Raw genomic sequence first — 27,022 nt, forward strand, 5'->3', positions numbered from 1 at the left:
TAAAATTGCTCGTTTGACAAGGTCTCAGTTTGAGAATAAGTCATTCTAGCAATCCATATTTTTAAACAAATAAAAGAGTCCAACCATCCTTCGCGAATGCCGAAAGCCCGTTTCGGGCCGGTGGCGACAATGAGGAGTGGGAAGATTGCGGTTAACTCTATTGAAATAGCTGGTTCAAGAAAATTTTCAAATGGTGCAGGAAAGAAAAAAGAAGGAGATACAAATGCAGTGACATTCAACTCCCCTAGGTCACCTAACAAACAACCTCCTTATTTCTATACCCCTCACATAGTCTACCCAAATATCATTGTCGTCTCACCACATCCTCAACAATCTATCCATCAAGCTCTGCAAGCTTCACCCACAATACCTACCGCACGACCACCTCAATCTTGATAGAAAAGAATGGCACAATCCAAGAGGGGGGGTGAATTGGATTTAATGACCCTTTAAAAATTTATCAGAGTTTTTGGATCTTAATTTCAATCAAAACTTTTCTATGACAGAATTTTCAAATAAAGCCCTCCTGAAGACTTGTTATGATGATATGAATGCAATGTGCTCACTTGATTCAACACAGTAAGGTTCAGCAATAATATTCAATTACAGATTCAAACCATCAAGATTCACATGCACTTATTAATCAAGTTTTATCTTCTTTAAAGTTCCACCAATGAATTACACAATATAAGAGATAGGGTAGAAGAAGATTGCACAAGTCTTTTATACTGGTTCAGCCACTCCACATGTGACCTACATCCAGTCCTTAATCACCACCTGATTAAGATTTTTCCACTATCTTTAAGCAAGAAGGTTTACAAGCAAACACACATGCATATACTTCACTACTAAAAGATAACCACTTTCTTGACCCCAAGAAAGCAACCCTTGTAGATCCCACTACAAGAAACTTCACCACTTGAGAACCCCTTCTCAAGATTTTCCACAAAGATTCACAAAGAATTAAAATGGAACGAATTCACCTGGAATTCTTGAACAAATCTTTGTCTTCCTCTTTCAAGAGTATGATGATGATGATGATTTCCTCACAAGCTTTTCACAAACGTTTTTCTCTTGGATTTCACAAAGAAAACTCTCCAAGATGTCACACAGACTCTCTAAAACGTTTTCACAAGTTGATTATCAGTTCTTACTCAATTGTCTTTTGTTTCAAAAGAGTTCAAGTCTATTTATAAAAGTTCAAACTCAGATAATCGATTATTTTAAAGAATAATCGATTATTTTGTTCTTCAGATTTCTGGAAATCAACCAAGAACAATTTAATCGATTATTTAGCTGGATAATCGATTATTCCAGAGAGTTGTTTCTGAAATAATCGATTATTTTGGCAAATAATCGATTATTACAGCAAGGCATGCCACTTAGCCCATTTGCTGAAATAATCGATTATATTTAACAATAATCGATTATTTTGAGTTAGTTCTTAAAATTTCATTTTAAGCCTCAAAATAACTCTCCAATGTTTTTAACTCATCATCATCTACTCCCTACTTAATCCTAGACAAGATTTGCTCAATGCACAAAGCACACACAATTACAAAAATTCATTTCCTAAGTTCTATTACATAGTTCCAGTTCATAGCATTCTCTTTGACTCTTCTTTAACTTTGTTTTTGTGCTCTCCAAGTTGTTGCATGTTGTGATCATCAAGACTCTTTAAGCTTCAAGCTCTCCTAAGCTCAACAAATCTACCCAGCCATGGAACCAAAATTCTAACCATGTGAGGTCACAAAATACCCAAGATCGGAAACCAATTGAGTTTGACCCTATCCCTATGTCCTATACTGAGTTGTTCCCTCTCCTACTACAAAATTCACTAGTAGTACGTTGCCCGATGAAGCCCATGGAACCACCATATCCTAGGGGATACGACGTTAATGCCAAATGTGATTATCATGCAGGAGCTATTGGTCACTCCATTGAAAATTGCAGGGCACTAAAAACCAAGGTACAAAGTTTGACTAAGGTTAGGTGGTTAAACTTTAAAGAGGACAATCCTAACATTGGGAATAACCCTCTACCAGGTCATGGAGGGCCGACAGTTAATTCTATTGAGGAGAGTAGATGGGGTCCCTCTCAGTGATTTGTGAGAAAGCTTTTGGTGTGATGGGTTTGAGTTTCCAAACTCAATAGCTATTGTTGAGCAAGAATCTTGCGAGAATGAACATGCTAGTCTGGTTCACGCTTGTCCACTGAACGTGGAACTTAACAATTAGGAGATTGTCAAGCTGCCTGTTGGTTTTTAATTCAAATTTTAAGTAATTTTCTTGTAACGTCAGTCTTATTACTTTGCCCAAGGCTTTAAGATTTATTTCTTTAAATAAGGGCTCATGTTTTTCCTTTTAAATATTAAATAAAATGCATTCATTCTTCCTTCATCTCTTGCCTTTTCCTTTCTCTCTAATCTCTTTACCAATCTTTTTCTAACTTTAAAGAATGCGAAAAAATGTGCTCGAAAGTGATAATGCTAGTGTTGCATCAGATAATTTTGATTGTGTAGTTAATCAGACTTGTGAGGAAATGGAAAATGATTGCTCTAAATACTAGATGTATGCTGATAACATCAATGCTTTGCCAACTTTTCTTAATGTTTTCTCACCACCTTGGCCATTTTCAATGTGGGGAATGGATTTTATTAGCCCTATTGAGCCGAAAGTGTCAAATGGACACCACTTCATTTTGGTTTCTATGGTTGTAAAGTTCATCAAAAAGAAATTAATTTGTCGTTATGGTGTGCCAAGCATAATCATTACTAACAATGGAACCAACTTGAACAACAAGATGATGACAGATTTACGTGTTGACTTCAAAATTCAGCATCATAACTCTTTCCCATACCGCCCAAAGATGAATGGGGCAGTTCAAACAGCAAACAAGAACATCAAGAAGATCATTTAGAAAATGGTGGTGACATACAAAGATTGGCATGAGATGCTTTCCTTTACCTTACATGGATATTTTACCTTAATTCGAACCTCAACTAGGGCAACCCCATTTTCCTTAGTTTATGGAATGGAAGCGGTCCTTCCAATTGATGTTGAAATTCTATCTTTGAGAGTATTAACAGAAGCCAAATTAGGAGAAGCAGAACGGGTCCAAACCCGTTTGGGTCAATTAAATCTCATTGAGGAGAAAAGGTTGAATGCAGTTTGTCATGGCCAAATATACAAAAAAAAAAACGCTCACTAGATTGAAAACCCAAAAGGGCAATCTAGGCAAAAGTTAGAGTGACCCGCTAGATTGAAAACTTGAAAGAACAATCTAGGCAAAAATTAGGGTCAACAACAAAAAAAAGAAGGCTCGCTAGATTGAAAACCCGAAAGGGCGATTTAGGCAAAAGTTAGAGCGGCCCGCTAGGTTGAAAACTCAAAAGAGCAATCTAGGCAAAAATTAGGGTAAAAAAAAAACAAAACAAAAAAAAAGATGGTTAGATTGAAAACCTGAAAAAGCGATCTAAGCAAATTCAGAGCGACATGCTAGGTTGAAAACCCAAAAAAGCAATCTAGCAGATAAGTATCATGCCAATTTTTGAGGTATCAATTGGGGCAAGCCATGGCAGAGCTGAAAACTGGGGCAAAACGCATTGAATTATCCTCTAAAGTTTATTGGTGAGCAATCAAGATTTTTGAACTGCAGCACTAGCATTTGTTCATCTGGAAAGTGTCACTCACATAACAATTACCTCCTATTGCTACCATTGTACATATTTGTCATTCTTGTCATACAATGACTTCTTTTGTAAACACATTCTTACTCTCTTAAATAAGATTATCCTACCTCTTTGTTGCCATTTCTTTTTGCATTTTATGATAATATACTGAAAGGAAATGCATGTTACATCTAAAAAAGGAAAATTCAAGGCATTACAAATTATTTTTATGAGTTTTAAAAGCCACAGTATGCTTGATAATTTTTGGAAAAAGCGCAACCAACAGGATAACGCTGTTTCAACTCATAAGTGCTTACAATAGCTTAAGGGTAACCCAAGGGAATAACCAACTGTCATTCAAGTCAAAGAGCGTTCAAAGGCCTCACTCATCCATGATCCCTGGCTGTGTATCACGATGAGGAATTTCTGAAAAATAAAGCTAAAGCAAAAACAAAAAAGGGAAATAAACAAAAGTTTAAGTCTTGAAAGTTGTGACTCATAAATATTTTGCATCATATCACCATTGCATCACATTTCATTTGCGTCTCTTGCTTCTTAGAACTTATGACGTAGAGTTTTAGGCTAAGCACCTATTTCACATTTGACTTTCTATTTAAGTCCAGTACTTACCTGGCACAAGTTGCATTTTTCTTTTGTTAAAGCCCAGTATCTGCCTGGCACCAATTATATTTTCTTTTTAAGCCCAGTATCTGCCTGGCACCAATTATATTTTTCTTTTTAAAGCCCAGTATCTACCTGGCACCAATTATATTTTTCTTTTTAAAGCCTAGTATCTGCCTGGCACCAATTATATTTTTCTTTTAAAGCCCAGTATCTACCTGGCACGAGTTACATTTTTCTTTTGTATAAAGTCCAGTACTTACCTGGCACAAGTTACAATTTCTTTTTATAAGCCCAGTATTTACCTGGCGCGACCCATCGACTAATCCAGCATAAGCATTTGGTCGATCCAATATCAACATTCAATCAATCCAGCACTCGCATTTGATTGAATTGGCACCAGCATTTGGTCGATACAGCACAAGCATTCGACCACTCCAGTATTAGCATTCAGTTCATCAATATTCAATTAATCCAGCACCAACATTTGATTGAATTGGCACCAACATTCAGTCGATACAGCACAAGCATTCGACCACTCCATCACAACCATTTAGCATTAATATTCGGTTGATCAAGCACAAGCATTCAACCATTTCAGCACAAGCATTCGGTCGATACAGCACAAGCATTTTGACCACTCCATCAAGCACAAATACTCAGTTTATCAAGCACAAGCATTCAACTACTTCAGCATAAGCATTCGGTCGATCCAGCACAAGCATTCGATCACTCCATCAAACATTGGCATTCGGTTGATCAAACACAAGCATTCAACCATTTCAGCATAAGCATTCGGTCGATCCAGCACAAGCATTCGACCACTCCATCAAACATTGGCATTCGATTGATCAAGCACAAGCATTCAACCCCTCCAGCACAAGCATTCAACATTAACACTCGGTTGATCCAGCACTAGCACTTGATGATCCCAACACAACATTCTAGCATTGGATTGTTCAAGCAAAAGCATTGAATCTTTCAAGAACTTACTCCATCAACAATAGGAGCTATGTCTTGGGTAGCCGGATAAAATTAATTCACATCTTTATTTTCTTTCTTATCACAAATAATCTAAATTACCTTATTTAGATTATTTAATAAGAAATAAATAAAGAGGGGCAACTGTGAATAATCAATTTTATCCGGACTCACAAAAATAATGAAATGGACATCTACTATGAAGAGGATGAGCTCTCAAAGTATGGAGGTGACAACAAAGAAATTTGAAGCCAAAAAAAAAAATTTAAGTACCCAAGAACGGGCCGTTCCAAGTTACAAAAAAGAACAACAACTTTAATTGAGAACGGGCCGTTCCAAAGTGGGAACGGGCAGTTCCAAGTCAAAAAAAAGGCCAAAATTCCTAATCTGGAACCGGACGTTCCAAATTTAGAACGGGCAGTTTCAATTTTAGAACGGCCCGTTCCGAATTTAGAACGGGCCGTTCCAGGTTCTAAATTTAAGCGTAAGGCCGTATCTAGAACGGGCCGTTCTGACTTTAGAACGGGCCGTTCCAGGTTCTAAATTTACGCGTAACGACCATATCCAGAATGGGCCGTTCCGATTTTGGAACGGGCCGTTCTGGACCATTTCTGAAGTCTATAAATAGACTGCTTGGGCTCATTTCTCAGGACCCTAGAAAAATTTCATCCAATACTCTTTAGAGCTCGAATTTTTTTCTCTCTCTCCTCCCTCTCTTTTGTATTTCTTGAGATCTGTGAGACACTTCTGTAGTGTGAAAGGTAGCCAAAAAGCACCTTCTTGATCATCATATTCAGAGATTCATCTCAAGATTCATCTCATTTGGTATCGTTCTTTTCTTAACTTTTTTTTTCTTCTCTCTTTTATTTATTTATTTATTTTATTTTATTTATTTATTTTTTGTTTATTTATTTATTTATTTTTGTTTATTGTTTGTACATAGTGAATATGATTTTTTGCCTTTAAGATTATTATTTATAAAAATATTTAATATACGACCAATAATAATGTTAAGTGAATAACATTTTTATCTTTAACATTATTAGGTCCTAGGAGTTTAATGACTAGTCATTTGCTAGCTTAAACTCTCCTTAACAAATTTGTTCTTTTAAAAAAAATGAAGATATGTTGCAAACAATAACGTTAATTAAGTAACACTTCTATTTTTAACGTTATTTGAGGGATTTATTGATTAGCCATTTGCTAACTTGAATCCTTATGCAAAATCTATTCCTTTAGATAAAAATATAAAAATATAAACATAATCTTGTTTTACGTATACATTATTTTTATGATTAATGATATTAATTGAGTAGCATTTCTACCCTTTAATATCATGTAAATCTTTTATTATCAACAAATAAAAATCAATAACATTTGATTGAATAGCAGTTCTATCTTTCATGTTATTGGGAGGGTTTATTGATTAGCCATTTGCTAACCTAAATCCTTATGATGTTATTTTTTAATTAAAAAAATATACAAAAGAAATATCTCTCATATTTAAAAAAAAAAAAAGATATATATATATATATGTATACACCTTTTTGAGGAATAAAATAAATGTTTATAAATTTATATAATTTTGCGCAATTAATTAAAGGTACTATTTTTACGGGCTTTGTAGGGTGCTAATACCTTCCCTACATGTAATCGACTCCCGAACCCAACTTTAATTTTAAAGATTATATTTTAAAGGGTTTTCCAATGTTTTTACCTTGAAATAAAATATTGGTGGCGGCTCCATTGAAAAGAAATGTTAGCGTCATCCCGTCGTGATCCCGGTTACGACAACAAGACAAACAACAAACATTAAATCTAGCCTAGTAATAATAAGATACATCTTCCCATCATTTGTTTGTACATAGTTGCATCCACTACAACTCCAGTTTCATCTTTAGAGAACTTCGATCCAGGCACCATAGGATTAGTCACACTATTGCTATTTTGCATACCAAACCTTGCCACAATTTCCTTGGCATATTTCTTTTGGCATATAAATATCCCTTCAACACATTGAGTTACCTCTATGCCTAAGAAATATTCCATTCTTCCAAGATCTTTCATGTCAAACTCCAATGTAGATTGGATCATCTACGTAGAGGCTTACTAGTAATAAATGTCCTGCAGATCCTGCTTTAACAAACAAAGTATGTTCATGAGAACATTTTTATAAACCTTGGTTGCTAAAGTATTATTCTATATCCTATTGAACCAAGCCCGAGGAGCTTGTTTTAGGCCATACAATGCCTTTCTCAATTTGTAAACCTTGCTTTCCTCTCCCTGCTTCTGATAACCTAAAGGTTGATCAATATAAACCACCTCATTTAGCTCACCATGTAGGAAAACACTGTTGACATCAAGCTAAAACACATTCCAACCTTTGAGAGTAGCTAAGGCCAAAATGATTATGATTGTACCCCACCTAACAACAGGAGCAAATACTTCATTGTAATCAATTCCATGTTGCTGGGAGTACCCTTTTGTAACCAGTCTAGCTTTATGTTTTTCTATCTTCCCATCTTCATTACACTTGGTCTTATAAATCCATTTTACTCCTATAGACTTAGCATCAAGAGGAAGAGTAATAAGCTCCCAAGTGTTATTTCTTTCAATAGCACTTATTTCAGCATCCATAGCCTTCCTCCAAACATTGTGTTGTATTACTTCTTCAAAATTCTCAAGATCTGCAACATCCTTGAAAATAGAAAAATTATGCAGTTCTCTATTTGTGACATAATCTTCTAACCAGGTGGGTTGTCTTCTAATCCTCCCTTAAACCTGATTTGGTGCATTGTTAACTACTGCATCAGTTTCTGGTTCAATGGAATTTGTGTCAAAAGTACGGTCACTACAAGAAAAATGCAAATTATCGATAGATAATTTTCAAAGGATAAAAATCTGTCAAAAAATTTATATTTCCAATGGATTTTACCGACGGAAAAAAAAATTCGTAGGAAAAGTTATATTACCAACAGATAATTTTTGACGGATACAAATCCGTCGAAAAATTTATATTTTCGAAGAATAATTTCCAACGGATACAAATTTGTCAAAAAATTTATATTTCCAACGGATATATCCGTCGGTAATTTTTGACAAATAAAAATTTGTCAAAAAAATTATATTTTCGATGAAAAAAATTCGTAAAAACAATTATATTACTGATAGAATATTTTCGACAAATTTATATTTGTCAAAAATGTAAGAATTTTTTACGAATATTGACAATCATATATTAAAAAAGATCATCAATAAAATTTTAAATATATATATATATAGAGAGAGAGAGAGAGAGAGAGGAGGAATCAAATAACTCACAAAGTAACTCTTAGTAAAGTTACACCGCTTAGTAACTCATGGTATATATTGAATTTCATTGATTCAATTATTAAATTATAAGTTATTAAATTTGACTAATAATTAATATAGAAAAAATTGATTAGCTTTGGAATAAATTATTTGCAAACAATATAGTTGAAAAATTAATTATTTTAAATTATTTAACTAAAATCTTATTGACAATTTACTATATGATCTTGATATTTTTGTATAACTAATATCTGGTTTTAAATTTGATATGAAAATATTATGATATAATTTGATAAGATTTTAAATTAATATTTTATTAATGGTTGATAATTAGAAAATAAACAAGAATAAACACATTTTTTGAATTTTATATCTTAGATTTAAGATGAATAAATTATTAATAATTTATTTAAAATGTTAAAATTTAATTTATAAAAATAATATTAATTTATTAATTTAATAATAAACTTTTAAATTTATAATAAATAATTTAAATTGTATCATAATATTAATTTTAAATAGAAATAAGTAGATTGTTAATTATAAAAGTAAGTGTGTGTGTGTGTGTATATATATATATATATATATAAAGATTAATTAAATATAATATAATTATTATTATTGGTAATATAATTATTATATTTTTATAATGGTTCAGACACACCAAAATGGGAGGAATTCAAAGATAGTATAAGTATGAAATTGTATAGTTGAAGACGACTTAAATGAATTAATTTGTATTACTTATACTGACAACATGCATATGTTTTTCGATAACTTAATTATCTCATCAAAACTCCACAGTTAAGCGTGCTAAACTTGGAGTAATATACGGATGAGTGACCTTCTGGATTAAGAAATTTATTAAAATTAAGAAAAAAAAATTTAACGAATTTATCTGTCGGAATCATATAAAGATTTTCAAACAATTTTCGACAGATGTATCGATTAGAATTTTTCAACGAATAATTACCGATGGATATATCTGTCAAAAATTTCTGACGGATAATTACCGATTGATATATCCATCGGAAATAGAGAATTTCTAATGGATATTCCTTTTTACCAACAGATTATGTCCATCGAAAATTTACGTTTTTCTTGTAGTGGGTTTCCCTCAATGTTCTCCACTAAATCAACACTTATCATATCATCTTCATTTTCTACCACAATCTGTTATGTTATTCCTTCTTTGTTTCCCTACTTCCATTTATTAGTTTCTACAAATTTCACATCTCTGCTTATAATGATCCTTTTTGTGACACGATCATATAGTCTGTAGGCTTTGGATTCTTCATTAACTCCCAAAAGGACACACATGGTACTCTTCACATCCAACTTCTTCTTTTGAGCATCAGCCACACAATCAAACACTCTAAAGTGTCTAACTGAAGGTTTAAGGCCACTCCATGCTTATTCCAATGTAACATTTTATATAGCTAAAGTAGCACTCCTATTTAACACATAGATAGACTAATTCACTGCTTTTGGCCAGAATTCCTTAGGAACTTCCTTTTTTGACAACATACTTCTAACTATATTCATGTGTGTTCTATTTTTCCTTTCTACCACTCCATTTTGTTGAGGAGTGTATGTTGTAGTGAGTTGCCTTTTAATACCATTATTGCTACAAAACCTAACAAGTTCAACAAATTTGAACTCTACTCCTCTATCAAATCTTAGACAACAAATAAAGTTACTTGATTCTTTCTCAACCATGATTTTAAAATTCTTAAACACATCAAAAACTTCATATTTTTCATAGAGAAAGTATACCCATGCATTTCTATTGAAGTCATCAATAAAGGTTATGAAGTACCTCTTATTGCTATTTGAGGCTGGTTTGATGGGACCAAAAATGTCAGAATGGATGAGTTCTAGATGCTTAGAAGCTCTCCATGAGCTTTCCTTTGGAATGGCCTCCTTATGTTGCTTCCTCATCATGCAATCTTTGCACACAATTGATGATTCTTTAAGGTAAGGCAACCCTTTAACCATTTCCTTTTGAATGAGAGTTATTAATCCTTTGACACCAAGATGACCATACCTACAGTGCCACTAGTGCAAAAATTAGTTTTAAAATCAGGATTTTAAGATCGGTTAAAAGGTGACCGATCTTAAAAGTCACGCAATGGCAATTTTGTAAATAATGTGAACACTTTTAAGATCAGTTAAATTTTAACCGATCTTAAAAGTGCTACTTTTAAAATCGGTTCTTAAATAATCAATTTTAAAAGTATCGTCAGAAACCTTTTATATTTTCCTCCATTTTCATTCTCTTTGATCTTTTCCTCTATTTCTTTTTTTTACTCTCTCGCGCTCTCATTTAAGAAGTTATGTTGTTGTTTGATTATAGCTCTCATTTCAAGCCAAATAATGGGTTTTTGATTTTTTGGGATGCAAGAGGGTTGAAGGCACCGGGTTCGTTTTCATCTTCTCATGCTCTTCTCGTGTCTCTAGTTTCGTTGTTGGTTGATTTTGGGCAAATTTCAAATCTGGATTGGTTTTAACTCATGTCAAACTATGCTAGAACAGCTCGTTCCAAACTTCAATTTTAGGCCTTTTTAACAACCTGGAAAGGTCCATTCCAGTTTTGGAACTGCCCATTCCAGTTTAATTTTTTACAAAGCCAAAACTTTTAAAATTGATTATTGTAATGAAGAAAGTTGTTTTAGAAGGCCCAAAAGCCCAGTATGGGTGATTCAGTAGCCCAGAACGCGTCATTCCCAAACTGGAACGGGCCGTTCCAAACTACTGAATTAACCTATAAAATGTAGTTGAGAACGGGCCGTTCTGGATGGAGTACGGGCCGTTCTGGAGGGAGTGCGGGCCGTTCTGGATGGAGAACGAGCCATTCTGGGTGAATTCCAGAATGGGCCGTTCTAGTTTCAGAACGGGCCGTTCTGCATGTGATTTTTGCACATGATGAAAGGGTGCAGAACGGGCTATTCCGGATTCGGAACAGGCCGTTCTGGCTACTCCTGAACTTCTATAAATAGGGGTTGTGTGGTTGAGGAGAAAATGAAGCTTTTAGAGATAAGTTTTAGAGAGAATGACTTTGGGTCTGTGAGCTCCTTTTTGTCTCAAATTTCTCTGTATGATTCCTTTTCTCCTCTAGATCACTAATGCCTTCTGTCTTTCCTTGAAATTCAGTTTAGGAAGCTTGCTTTGGGAGGATTGAAGTTTCGGGTTGAGCTTCGGAAGGGAATTCTACTTCTTCTTAGTTATTGGCTATTTTGAGCCAATCTTCAGGTGAGGAAAGCTAGAATATAGGTTGTTTAATTTCAGGAGAGTTAGGGAAGTTTTATGCATGATGCTATTTTTTTGAAATAGTTGAGTTGTTGGGTGCTTAAGTTGATTTATGTTGTTTATATTGTGTAAGTTGACATGATGGATGAATTTTAAATATGTTGTATATTGCTAAAGTTGTTTATAAAATTGTTAAGCTGCATTAAGTTGATATTGTAATGACTATAGTTGTTTAATTAATTGTTTGCATGTTGTTAAAAATTATTAAAGTTGCATAGATGTATAATTGAATAAGAAGTTGTATAATTACATTAAGATGTATGATGAGTAGAAAGTGAAATGCAGAGATGCATGTTGAGTATAAAGTTGTATGTTGTGCCATGTGTTGAAAATATATTATAATGATTGAGTTGTAAATTATGAGTTGAGCTAATAAGTTGTTGAGTTGATTGTGTTGTTAAATAACGTTGATGAGTTGTTGTGCTGATATACCATGTTGTTTAAAGTAGAAAGTTGACTGTGATGATGAGTTGTTGATCACTAGGACTATGAGAGATGTTTTTGAAATTGCTCATCCCATTGTGTGGATTGAGATAATTGTGGTGCTCTGAGAGCCCAATTTGTTGAAAAACCCTCCTTAGGAAGTTGTCCCTTTGAGTAGACGTTGTGTTGTTCTCCTCTAGGACTTAGTTGATCCCGTGTGTGGGCAAGGTCGAGGCACACGTGTACAAAGCGACCACGGTATAGGGGACAAGCCGAGCTATACCGATTACAAGCGGCCAGATGTTTATTGTTGTGAAGTTGTTATGGTGTCTATTGTTGTAAAGTTGGAAAGTTGGGGACATATGGTGAAGATATATGTCCTATGTTGAGATACATAGTACTAAGGTGATAATTTGAAAGTTGTTTTAAAGTTGAATCCCTTAGTACTGTGTGAGTGACATGGAAATAGTCGATCCATGTCATGGTTGAATGACCAATTTGAGTAAGGTATCTAGTTAAAGATGTAGTCTTTGACTAGGTACTGGAGGGTGCGTGGTACTTGGAGGGCAGTGGGTGGGCTAACTCCATATGTGGATTGGTGATGCTAGCCAAGGCTACGGTAGGCTCATACCCAAACCCTTCTGTCTTGACAATAGTACTGGACCTCCGAGTCTAAGTGGCTCACCTGAGAAATCGCCTATTGTTGTCTATACCTAGTTCTCTTTGAAGTTTCTAACGTTGTTCTATACCTGACCTGGTTGAGATAGGTCAAACGTTGGATTCGGTAGGGTTTATGCCACCTAGACTGCTCAACCTCAGTTATTGAAGATCTCCGAGTTGAAATGCGTGATGACGCATAAGTTGTTGAGAAGTTGATTTGTTGTTGATATGAGTTGTATATTTGTTGTTAAGTTGTGATTGTGTTATATGTTGACCTTGTTGAGGATGATAATAGTGTTGTTATGTTGTAAGTTGAAATGATGTTAAGATGTATAGTATATATGTTGTTTGTTTCATGTGTCGAATGCGAAGATGATTATATAGTTGTTATGTTGTATATTAAATTATTATTATGAGTTGTTTATTGTCTCTAGCTTACCCTTACATGTTTTCATGTGATTTGGACTCGATGATCATACGTTGTATGGGAGCAGGGCAGGGATAGACTGGAGATAGCTGCTAGAGGCCACAGGAGGTGCCTGGAGATGGATTTTTTTTGTAGGCTACCTAATAGTAGCATATTTTGTTGTATATGATTGGTTGTCGTTGGTTGCTTGATTAACAACTTGTATTGTAAATATTTTATTATACTATTTTAGTATATATATTTCAATAGTGTCTAGTGTTATTCGTAATGTGACGACCATGGCGGGTCGTTACAATTATTTAACCGATTTTAAAAGTCTGACTTTTAAAATCGGTTAGGGAACCGATTTTAAAAGTTGAAAATAACCGATTTTAAAAGTTTTTTTCCACTAGTGCATAGGTGCGTAGTATCATCCTTTTCCACTTTCAAGCAAGTTGGAGATATCACATGAGTAGTTACAACAAACATCCAATTAGAGGACATCTTGTTTGACATTATAAAGCCTTTGTCAGACTTTACACACGTCATTTTGGAACACAATAATGAGATTTTTCTACTGGTGTTGGCCTATGCTTAACAAATTATTCTTTAATTTTGGAATATAGAAAACATCATAGATCACTTATGTAATCCCAACAATCTTCAGTTTAACACTCCCACTTCCTTTCATAATCATTCTTAAGTTGTCACCAAGTTTTACAGATTATGTGAATTTGTCATCCAAATCAAAAAAACCATTCCTTGCAGCCACACATGTGGTTGCTACACCATGAATCTAGAAACTAATTTTTTTTTCTTCAATGGCTTTCTTCTCATCACCAAAAGACACAAGTAGCATCTCTTCCTATTCATCAAACTTTTCATAGTTTGCTTTTTCTTCATGATTGGGGCACTCATATTGATAGTGTCCCAACTTATGACACTTGAAGCATTCCACTGGATTTTTATCAAATTGTCTACCTCTGCCTTTGCCTTGACCCCTACCTCTACCTCTTGATTTACCAAAACCCATGACCTACATGGCTTGTTTCTCCTCTTTGAGCCTTTTCATTCTTTGTTCATGAACCAAAAGACTACTTTGTAATTCATCAATAGTCATGGTTTGAACATCTTTGAATTCTTCAATTGAGCAAATCACATAGTCAAATCTTGTTGTCATGGATCTAAAGATTTTCTCCATAATTGTAAGTTGTTCCATCTTCTCACCATGTATCTTCATAATAGTCAAGGTTCTTGCATAGTATTCATCCATAGATTCATAGTTTTTTATGCTAAGAATCTCAAATTCTCTCCTTAGAGTTTGTAATTGAGCCCTTTTGACCTTTGTGGATCCTTAGTATTTCTGTATCATAGAGTCCCAAATGGCCTTTGCTGAACTCTTGTCAAGAATTGTCTCCATGATGCTTCGATCAATTGCTTGAAAGAGATAATTTTTTGCCTTCAGATCTTTTAATTTGCTTTCTTCAATATTCTTAACTGCAACTATTCCATCCTCCACCAGATTCCAATACTCCTTTGATTTAAGGAGATTCTCCATCAACATTGACCAATGATCATAGTGACCATCAAATTTCGGAATTGCAACTTGCACAAAGCTCCCTTCTTCCATGACACTTCACAAGATTCTCTCTTACTCTCTTCACAAAAACTACAGTTTTTGTGTATCAAGTCTCGTGAACCAAGCTCTTGATATCAAAATGTAGAGAAACAGAATGTAGAGTTAAGAAAGAATGGATTTCAAAGATCCCCTGTTTACTCCTCAATTCATGATGTCCTTTTATAGGCTAGATTACAAGAGTTAGTTGTAACAGACTTCTCAATAACAGAAAACTAACATTCGAACAAATCTTCCCTTAATACTGAACTTGTAAATGATAATTTAGCATTAACTACACAATTCAATCATTATATGTCTGTATTGTTATAAATAATTACATACGTAATGCTAAAAAAATACTAAAGTGAAGGAAACAAAATATCTTACAGCTTTAAACATCCCAAAAAATTGTTGGGAATAGAGCAAACTTGCTAAAATTTAGTAAAAGAAAGCCAAATACTTAAATAAAATGTGGAGGAAAAAAAAGTAGAATAGGCTAAATTGTACTTGCAGCATTGGAGAAGATGTCATCTCTAGTGATGGTGGGTAAGAGAATAGGAGGTCTTTAGTATTCAACAGTTATAATATAATAAAGTTAAAAAATTGGATTCCATTCTATGCACTTCAAATCAAAGGGATTAAACAATGGAATGAGATTCATCAGTTACCATCTTTTTTCTTCTCCTCTCATCTTTAATTTTAACAATGGAATGTTTTTCTTATCCACTTCACCATCAATCCAAACAAAATCATATACTTAAAAACTTTAATTTCTTGAAAAAACATTTTCGTTCAAAATTATTATTATTCTAATTTATATAGAACAAAGATAGAATATATACAGTGACAGAGATTATATTGGGTTAAAAAAAACAGACTTGGATTAACTTAAACTACTAAAAATTTAAAACAAGAATTTTGAAATGTAATTTCTAGAAAACAAAAAGAAAATTTTGAAAAATACTTTTCTAAAAATAAATAAATAAAGAAATTTACTCTTTTGACTAAAAGGATAACGTCTAAAAGGAAATTATATTAATATTAAAAAAAGTAAATTTACTCTTTTGACTAAAATGATAATCTCTAAAAGGAAATTATATTAATATTAAAGTTCAAATGATAGAAACCAACTAATTATCCTGTCACTATTTCTAGAATCTATTATTAAAAGACTATAAGAAAGATATAAATAAAATGAAATTAATATTCATATTTTTTTTGTCTTATAAGTTAAAAGGAATATATATTTATAATTTAATAACTACTAAAGATGATCCTACATGTGTCATCACCCTATTTAAGAAAATATAAAATAATATTAAAATTAAATATAATAATATTCTAAGATTATCTTATGAAGTCTTTGGGTCATTAAATTTTCTTTCTTTTGGGCCTAAAGTCCATCCTAACATCAAACTTACTTTTGTAACTGTTTGGATAAGTATTGAGAACTAGTACGGTTGATTCCGATAGGTACCATTACCGTAATTGGAAATCAAATCCAATATATGTTAGCATTTGTTCTAAAGTGCTTTACGCGCGCAACGACAATTAATCTTTACAGTAAACGAAAACTTAAAAAAAAAAAAAAAACGGTTACTTTACTGTTGGAATATGGCGCCCCCCTGATTATCATACCATTTATTATTCATCACAGGTCTACTTTTTCATTTATTCAAAAATTCTTAAATTGCCATAATTATTTGGCTGGCATTTGTGATATATATTCATATATTTATGTTTCAAACCTTAAATATAGAATAGAACAAATATTTAATTATATAATTATTTTTATTTACTATCCTTCTATCCAAATGGATTAGACGCTAATCTTCCAAAGTGAAGATTGTACATGAAAACAATACATGATATGTGCAACGTTTGGTACAATAATATCAAGAAATATTCAGCACATGAGATCTTATAATATGCTGGCTCAGATAAATGAAACTAATAATCGGATGACAATTGAAATTACACAACAATACTTGTCTCGTATGAAAGAAATCTACATTCTAATACAATCAATGAAGAAAGAAAACACACTTGCACATTACACTCAACACTGTACACCTATTAAGGTAACTAACAAGTTAACAATCAATCAGCTTCCAACATAACCATGTAACTACTATTTACATTCTCAGCCTAACATTGGACATAGATTACAACACAACAAGAGATGATGGCAAAGCTCTACAATCAGCAGTATCATATGCACCAAAAAATTGTTTATACAGCCACTTCCATGAGCTCTACAGTTTCATGGTCCGGTCCAGAAGTTCCTAAAACCTCCACATCTTTATTACCATTCTCAACACCATTCTTGTTACTACCATCATCATTGTTATTGCTATCATTACTGTTATCATTATCATCACCAATATCTTCATTATCACAACTTCCATGTATCTCAATACTGTCAACTTGAGTACATTTTTCAGAAGAGGGTTTATTATCCTGGACACAGTCCCCATCTTCAGCAGAGCCATCACAACACACAAATTTCTCTTCTTCATCACCATTAGGCTTATTACTAACAAGATCACCATGACATGAATTAGCAAAACCAACAGAGTCCACATCTTTGCCGATAGATGGGGACACGGAAAGCTTTGTGTTAAAGCTATTATTAGCTGTGAATACAGTTGTGGTTATTTCAGGTTTTGCTTTAATGTTAATCCAACTGTCCCCTAACCAATCTCTAGATATTCTTAAATCCTTCTTGCACATTTTCATCAACAAGCATTCACCTGATACCACCAAAACAGTTCTCTATGAATAAATGGAGAAAGATGAAATGGTTTAAAGAAAGGCCTCAAACAAGGCAATAAAACAGCATACCGGGAAAGTAGACTTGAACACTATCATCACCACAGTTGTCAATTCTAGTTACAACCCCCTCCCACCAGCCATCACTCCACCATGCATCAACTGCAATTCCAACCTGGACAGCCGGTTCTTGTTCCTCGTAAGGTGGAGCTGGCCTGATGGTGGGGCGACCAGAATACCTCATCCCAAGTTTATCAGGCCTGGCCAACTTGAAAGCAGGGATCCATTCCTAAAAAATGGAGAATATCCAGATAAATTTTTTGAACTGGAAAAATAACTGGTGTAAAAGTACGTGATAAGTGAATCTACACAATATTTTCTTTGGGATATTTTTCTTTTCATTTGGTGCTATAACTAAATTTTCCACATATATCATTCCAGGTCTAAAACTGTATCATTTTTGAATTTGGCATTGAAATCCATGACATTATTGGCCATCCCTCTAACCTCTACATTTTTAAATAAAAATATAATTGAATTTCTTGAATTGCACTTAGACTCATATCCATGTATAAAACCTGCCTATACCCCCGTCATTCTCACATAGCCATTACATAGCAAAGAGATTAAACGAATTGTTAGAAAATATCTCTAGCGCAATTAGTTGATTGTTACTCTCATGAGATTCAATTTTGAATGAAAAAGACTTCACACAATAGATCCTGATAAATTAGCATATTATTTAGAATAGTTTATTCCAGGAGTACCAGATCCTTGATTAACCCAGTATAACTAATTAACTATAAATATAATCAACATTAGGCTTAAACTAGAATGATTTCCATTTCAATAAAAAAAAATACTATTATGTCATCACCCTGTGAGATTTTGCTTAAACTTCAACTGCAAGGATTAAAAAACACTGCTCACCTAACTAGATGCTAAAAGCCTAAAACACCTAAATGGAGCCCTACCTGAACACCTAAATTTCATTTTTTTGGGTAATGATAAAACCCTAAATGGAGCCCCCTTTATTTATCCACATATTTTACAATAGAACTAAGTACTAACACAGAAAATTGAATTTAGAATAATTCAAAAGTTTGATTATACCTCAAGATTTCCACTTCCATCTTCATCCTGGACATCATCGTATTGGACTCTCAACTGTTTCCGCGCTACCTGAACAACTGTACACCTGAACCAGCAGCCTCTGATGCCACTATCTTGACAGAGCAACTCTATCTTGTCATCAATCTTGTATGTGTGGTTAGACCAAGGTTGACACTCAACCTGCTTCAAAGAAAGCAATATCCTTTCGGGCCTTGCATAATTTGCAACCTGGAAGGTTTTGTATACCATCATTTGCTTATTTCTAATTAACTTCCTAACTCCCTGGCGACTTATCCATGACTGAGGAGACCCCTTATCACTTCTGCTCCTCTTGGCTCCTACCTTCACATCATCACCTGCACTAAACTCTTCATTTTCTCTTGTGAGTTTCTCAGGGTTCTGGGTTGAATCAAGGTGCAAGCAAGAAAGAATTGGTTGAGCATGGTAGCCACGCAGTTTACTCAAGTCAAAGGGCTTGACTTTGTTGCTTCTAAATTGTCTAAAGCACAAATGTATTCTCTCTGTTGAAGTGGGGGAAAAGAAAGGCATGCATTTTTCATAGTGTTCACGAGTTAAGACTGTGGCAGGACCATCTACACACTCTGCACTAATGACTTGAGAATAAGGTGTGATAAAAACTTCCCGAGGGTGAGGATTTCGTACGGGAACTACACCCTTGACTTCCTGATTATGGTGAAACCATCTCACTTTGACCTTTTTCTGTCCCCTCCTGTCTTCATACATATCCTCTACATAAGCAATATAATGATTCTCTCCCTTTCCCATAACAAAAACAAAGGATTGAATCTGGAAATCAGAAAGAATGCAAATGTTAGATATTAAACCATCTAGATATTATGTACATGAAAAAAAAAAATACTTTTTTTAACTGGTTGGATTTTGGGGAAAGGGAGGAACATGATGGCACTAAGCAAATGCCAAAATGTATTGCACAATTAAATATGCATTTCATCGTAAAGGAATTTGCCTGTAATGCAAACCTAAATATGGACATCATTATGGAATTTACTTGTCAATACTGCAAGAAATTAATTAGAAGTTACTTATTAATGATACGATGTTAATTAGAAGTTGATGCTTTAACTGAGGAGAAGCTGACAACTAAACCAGAAGTAAGATCATTGTTACAGATATTGTGAATATATTACAGATATTGTGGATACATATATTATGGGCTATTATCCTCACTATCAATTAGGGATATGATTAGATTAGTTTCCATAATATTAGAGATTAGTATCTCTATCATTTATTGTATTCACTCTATAAATAAGATTGGTATGTGTACAACAATACACACAATTCCTGAATCACAACATGGTATCAGAGCTTAGGTTTTTCTTTTAGAATATATTTTTCTCTCTTCTTGCAAAGGCCCTTGCTGCCACCTCCGGCTGCCGCCGGCCACCGCACCGGCGGCTACCGCCTCCGATCGCTGTGCCGCCGACCACCGCTTCCGGTGCCCACTCTGACCGCCATCGGTCGCTGCGCCGGCGGCTACCACCTCCGGTAGTCGCACCGCCGACCGCCGCCTCTGGTTGCTACCTCCGACTGCAGCCTCCGGTCGTCGTGCCGCCAGTTGCCGCGCCACCGACCTTCGCCTCTGGTTGCTACCTTCAGTTGTCGCCTCCGACCGCCACCTCAGGTCGTCACACCGTCGTCACTGGTCGCTTCCTGTCGCCGCCTCCAACTGTCGCTTCCGATTGCCACCTTTGACTGCCACTTCCGGTCGCCAACTCCGACCGCCGCTTCCGATCGCCGACTCCGACCGCCACTTCCGGTCGCCGCTTCTGGTCGCCAACTCCGACCGCCGCTTCCGGTCGCCACCTACAACCGCTTCTAGTCGCTGACTCCGACCGTCGCTTCAGGTGGCCGTCGCCTCCGATCGCCGCTTTCGGTCGCTGCCTCCGATCGCTGCCTCTGGCTGCCTCCGGTGACCAGTTAGCAGATATGTTCACAAAAATCGCTTAAAGGACCTCGGATTGATTACATTTGTAACAAGCTTGGTGCATATGATATATATGCTCCAGCTTGAGGGGGAGTGTTACAGATATTGTGAATATATTACAGATATTGTGGATACATATATTATGGGCTATTATCCTCACTATCAATTAGGGATATGATTAGATTAGTTTCCATAATATTAGAGATTAGTATCTCTATCATTTATTGTATTCACTCTATAAATAAGATTGGTATGTGTACAACAATACACACAATTCCTGAATCACAACAATCATTAAGGAAATTAGTTTAAGGGAATCTTACCGCAATTTTGATGCCATTCCTGGAAAAAGTGGGATAATGCTTAAGTTGTTTGCCACATCTCCACGCAACTCCTGACCAAACAATGTCTGAATTGGATAATTTGGAGCTACTCATTGGAAAGTCCTGAGAAACAGAAGTATGTGGATGTCAATAACAATCGCTAGAAACTATATAAAATAGAGAAAGTGGGACAAAAAGGGACATACCTTGTCATCTGTTATTTGTGCAGGATGACCAGTAATTTCATTGACATTGTCATTTGTTGTCTCATGAGTTTGTACCAAGTTATGACCAGGTGATACTGTGATTTAAAATACAAAAAATATAGAAGAGATAAAATGATTAGCAAGATCATAGACAAACTTAAGAAGAAGAAAAAAAATAGAAGAGATAAAAGGATTAACAAGATCATATATGGCCTTCCTTCCTGTTTCTAAGCTAAACCTTTTCAATATTAATTGAAATGAAGAAATGAATAAAGGATGATAAGAGGAGCTTAAATTTATTATCCAGGAATTTACTGCATTAAAGATTAAATACAGATTAATTGCAGGTTACTACCTCAACTTTCCTGTAATCATAAATTTACACTTTCTTTACCCTTAATTCTATTGTTAGCACTGCTTTGCATGGAACCAGGGACAGAACTTAAAATTTTATTTAACCTACATTAACTATACATATTAATAGAAAATTGTAATCAAAGGTATCAAGAATAAAGTAAAAATTATCAAGCTATAAAAGTAACTAATATATTATAAGAGTTAATTACTTATACACTGTCAGTGTAAAGTTTTTTTACACTGGCAACCAATTATATCTTTTAATTGTGCCATGTCACTATAAACACATTTACTTTTAACAGTGACATGGCACAACTAAAAGATATAATTGGTTGCTAGTGTAAAAAAACTTTACACTGACAGTGTATAGGTGATTAACTCATTCTATAATGAGGTTTAATAGGATGCCCTATAAGTGTAGAAGTTTTTTAAAAGTCAACCAATCAGGAAGTACCATTGTATGACTTTTATGGTAGTAATTAAAAAAGTCAACAAACTTATCATACATGGCAGTTTGTTATTAGATAATAGGGTAAAAAATATTCATTGTCAGTGCATATATTACTTATTCTACTATAATAATATCATCCTAAATTAAAGGCAATAGTATGAGCATGTCTCAGGTGTGTTTTTAGCTGAAGAAAAGAGAAGAGAGGGAGAAAGATTCATTATAATTTATGACAAGACAACAATGCATATATTGAGGAAAATAAAAGTTTTACAAAATGATCCATTTAAATATGCATATGCATCATGCCATCCTGTAACAGACAGTGGCACAAAATATTTATTGAACCACATCCATGTGGTTTGCCTTAGTCTTTCCGCAAAAGCATATATCATTGTTCATTAGTCTACATCACTTTGTTGCTCATAAAGCCAGGGCTACCTATGTTATTTTCCACAATATAGTTCAACCAACAATAACCAAAGACATTACAAATGACTGCAACGAGTTAAAGTAAAGAAGTATCAACTTACCACTTCTATCTCCCTGCAGATTCTGCTTTGATAGTGTTGATGTCAGCCAATCCACCACCTCTCTTCTAGATCTCCATTTGAAACCAGTTGGAATGGAACCTTCCTTCCCACAAACTTCAAGGAACTCTTCAGCAACAACATAGCACATGTGTCTAACACTTCTCTCAGTGCCTACCACTGCAAGAATGGACTCACCAGCAGCATCCTTCAGGTAATAGTGAACCACACGGTTACCACGCTCTTGTGAAACAAACTGCTCTTTCCATTCCACGAAACAGCGATTGTTCACAGCCATCTTAAAGAGAATACCAACAGGAGTTAACACAACACCAGATATGCACTTGATTTCAAAGCAGTGGCAAAGGGTGCAGACCCTTTTGATTCATTATTCTAAAAGGACAATCAAACAAATCCGTAGTCATCAAGCAAAAGCCTTCTACCATACCATCATCCTAATAAAAAAATATTAAAAAAAAAACCTTTAGAACCTCAGTTTCCTCACTCCTTGGAAGAGCCCTACTCAGGGAAACACAAAGATGTCCACTACAATAAAACTAACCAGAATCCTCAAAATCCAAGTACTTTTTCATGTGGGGAAAAAGTCAGAAACCCTAATTAAAAACACATGACCTTCAAAACTACATCAACCACAAACAAACAGAATCCTCAGAAAAATTAAGAAGGGCCTTGAAATCAGAGAAAAATATCATCACTAAAGTGACCCCCTTTTTTCAATCTCACAAGCCTCCAAAGAAGGCTGACCATCTCCTGAAACTGCAAATGCTCCAAAGTTGACCACAGCCACAAAACTTCAAACTAACATCTGTGCCTCCAAACAGATCAGAGAGAAACCCGTCAGGAAAACTGATCCAGAGGCTGAAAAATCCAACAGGCAGAGGAAAATTGAGCCTTTGGCGGCTCCAAAGGTAACAATCAGCCAAAAGGCCAAATAGGTATCCCAATTGAGAGAAGAAAAAGAAGTTTCCTTCAGAAAGGTTGAAACTTTATAGCATAAACCGAGGAAAAATGGTGACGGTGATCCTGGGTGACTGAAGAAAGAGGAAATTGGGCAAGGTTGGTTGTGTGAAAAAGCTGAGGAGTAAGATATGGGGTGGGAGGGAGAGAAAGGGAGGTCACAGATGATGAAACGGAAGAAGAAGATGGTACCTTACAATTGCCATGAACATGGACATGGAAAGAGAAAGAGAGAGTTGCAGAGCTGAAGAGGTGTGCGTCCAATGCAGCCGCAAGTGTTGTGTTATAGAAAATAAAAATAAAAACCAAAAAAACAAAAACAGAGAGAGAGAGAGAGAGTGGGGACCTCGTACTGGTTAGGTTGCAATTTTATTTTTTAGAGGGTTTTGTGGAATTATAGGTAAAAAGAAAAACTTACGTGGGATGAAATCTATTTATTACATGAGAAATGACAAAAAAAAATTTATTGGTGCATGAGAAATGACAATGATGAAGTATTTTTGCTAGAGATGGCAAAGTGGGCCATGGCCCGCGGGCCGGCCCGTTGGCCCGCCAAAAATTGGCGGGCCGGGCCAAGCATTTCAACCCGCCAACCCGCCAAGCTCGCCCCGCCAAGCCCGCCAAGCCCGCCGGGCCAAATAGCGGGCCGGCCCGCCACAACCCGCCGGCCCGCATATATATATTTTTTAATTTAATTATTTTTATGTTTATTTTATTTTGATGTAGAAGATGAGGATGAAGATGATTAAGAAAAAAAGTAGAGACATCTTCTTTCAAGAGAGCTTCTAATATTCTTAGAATAAAAATTTAAAGTTAATTAATTGTATTTAAACTTGTTTGTGGACTATCAAAAAATTTAGTGTATAAATAATTTGTAAGTTTATAATTTAGTTTTGATTTTGGTGTAAATGGACTAATTTCTATTTGATTTTGTTTTAAGTTTGTAATTTGTTTTTGTTGAACATATATTAAGTACAATATGTATGCATTTTTAATTTCATATGATTATATTTATTTATTTGTAGCAAAAAAAAATTTATTTAACCATAAAATAAATTTTTTTTTCCATTTTTTTTTATTTTTATTTTTGTAAGCGGGCTGGCCCGCCAGCCCGCCAGCCCACCCTTAGGCAGGGCGGGCCAGCATCTCCAGCCCGTTTTACATTGGCGGGCCGGGCCGGCCCGCCCCGTTTTTGGTGGGCCAATGGCGGGCCGGGCCAAAACGGGCCGGGCTGGCCCGTTTTGCCATCCCTAATTTTTGCTGTAGGAACCGTTGACACGCTGAAGTTTTAAAATTTATATAAGTTTCTATATCTTTAATAATTTTTTTTTAGAGTTAATCATTGATATACTGTTAGTGTAAAAAATTTTTACACTGATAATCAATCATATCTTTTAGATTATTTTATTTTATTAAATGAGCAATTGATATAACATATGATTGGTTCTCAGTGTAAAAAAACTTTACACTGATAGTGTATGAGTGATTAACTCATTTTTTTAATACAAATTTTACTAATGTAACTCATAAATTATATAATTAATATTTATAATTATATTATCAAATTCATATAATTTAATTTTTTTAAAAGTATATTACTAATAATGGGTATATACATTAATTTAAGTATCATTTATATAATTATATATTAAAATAAAATAATATAATGAACTACTAAATAATTTTATAACATATTTCTTCTCTTTTCTATTATAAAAAAAACATTTTATATATATTAAGAAAATCAGTTATGTATATTAAATTTTATTGATCTCATAATATTTTTCTTAAATTGTCTTGTTATAAATGACAAAAGAAGTAAGATAATTGAAAATTCATGCATTAAAGGATAAATAATTTTTAGAGAATATTATTAAATGAGATAAGTAATTAGAATCTGTTTTTATTTAAAAATATAAAAAATATATATATGTGTGTATTTTTTTTCTTATAATAGATAATACAAGACTATTAAATTGAATAGTTTACACTTGTAATCCCTATATTTTTTTTCCAGATTGCACCTAATACTCCCCCATTTCTTAAACCTATGGTGAGACTCCTTAAAAGTTAAAAAGATGTTATATTGTTTCCAACAATTGTTCACTCTCTACACTTACAAAAGATAGAATCATATAGCATCTGGCTCCCTCCTTCAACAAATCCTCAACTTGCATAGCAAATATCAATCCCTTTTTTTCAACATCAAGAAAGATTAACTCCCTCTTAGCATAATCAATAACGACATGGTTAATGGATAACTAGTCTATTCCCAAAATCACATTCAAACCCACTAAAGGTAAACATGTCAGCTTAACTTTATAGCAACGCCCAAACACGTCAACAAAACATCCCAAGCAAACATCAAATGTAAACACAAAAGTAGAAGTAGGAGTATTCACATCCAAATAGCTTACAACTAACCTCAACTTCCCTACATAATCAATAGATATAAAGGAATGTGTGACACTTAAGTCAAAAAAGATAGATACCTCCTTATAAGTCACCTTGCCCTTCCCCCTCATTAGATCCAATGAAGTGAAAGCTTTAGCCTCTGACAATGCAAACACTTGGCCTGCAATTGTAGGCCTCTTCATTCTCAATGCACTCCTAGCTTGAGTAATCCTATTAGGACAATCTCTAGTTATGTGTCCGAACCTACTACAATGGAAACACTAAGAGTCCTTGGTTGTACAGTCTTTGACAATGTGAGGTCCTCCACATTTGTAACATCTCACACCTTGAACTTCTCCTTAAGGTGTAGCACGAGACTTCCTTGGGACAAAATCCCTCTGTTGCAACTAAGGTCTATTATAAAGGCTTCATCTAGCTACTCTCTCTCTTAGACCTGGTTGATCCCTCAATAACCTTCACAATATGGCTACTACCCCTGTAACAGCCCATTTTTTGTGGGCCTTTGGCCCAATTCGTGGCCCAGAACGAGCCGTTTCAATTTTAAAACGAGTCGTTCTGGAATAGTGAGTATGGCAAAAATTGTAGAAGCAGAATGGGCCATTCTGGTTTGGAGAACAGGCCGTTCTGGTTTGGAGAACGGGCCGTTCTGGAATTAGAACGGGCCGTTCTGCTGGGTTTGAGAACGGGCCGTTCTGGTTTGGGAACGGGCCGTTCTGGTTTGGGAACGGGCCGTTCTAGTTGAAAATTTTACGTAGGTTTGAAAGACCCAGAATGGGCCGTTCCGATTTTGGAACGGGCCGTAGTGGTAGGTGGGCGAAAAATCCTATAAATAGGCCTCAAATCTTCTCATTTCTACACACCTCTCATTCTCACTCTCTCTTCTCTTCTGTTCTCTCTTTCGTTCCTCTTCT

The 27,022-nt window shown here is 34.8% G+C and overlaps 2 protein-coding genes across 2 annotated transcripts; one reads left to right on the forward strand and one right to left on the reverse strand.

The window, feature by feature from the left end:
• The first annotated feature begins 2,568 nt into the window (after positions 1 to 2,568).
• LOC145955098 (uncharacterized) lies at positions 2,569 to 2,919 on the forward strand. Its single transcript, XM_083069797.1, has one exon. It carries the CDS (start codon positions 2,569 to 2,571, stop codon positions 2,917 to 2,919), a length of 351 nt encoding a protein of 116 aa, XP_082925923.1.
• A 14,000-nt stretch (positions 2,920 to 16,919) lies between these two features.
• On the reverse strand, positions 16,920 to 24,030 carry LOC109788151 (Agenet and bromo-adjacent homology (BAH) domain-containing protein). Its single transcript, XM_020346817.3, has 7 exons — positions 23,889 to 24,030; positions 22,722 to 23,016; positions 21,384 to 21,478; positions 21,178 to 21,300; positions 18,886 to 19,692; positions 17,845 to 18,061; positions 16,920 to 17,753 (listed from the first exon to the last, which is right to left on the reverse strand). Exons 2-7 carry the CDS (start codon positions 23,014 to 23,016, stop codon positions 17,233 to 17,235), a joined length of 2,058 nt encoding a protein of 685 aa, XP_020202406.1. The 5' UTR covers positions 23,889 to 24,030; the 3' UTR covers positions 16,920 to 17,232.
• Positions 24,031 to 27,022: the final 2,992 nt, after the last annotated feature.

Source organism: Cajanus cajan, chromosome 2, assembly GCF_000230855.2.
Source record: "Cajanus cajan strain Asha chromosome 2, NIPB_CcT2T_4, whole genome shotgun sequence".
In the NCBI taxonomy this organism is placed as follows: domain Eukaryota; kingdom Viridiplantae; phylum Streptophyta; class Magnoliopsida; order Fabales; family Fabaceae; genus Cajanus; species Cajanus cajan.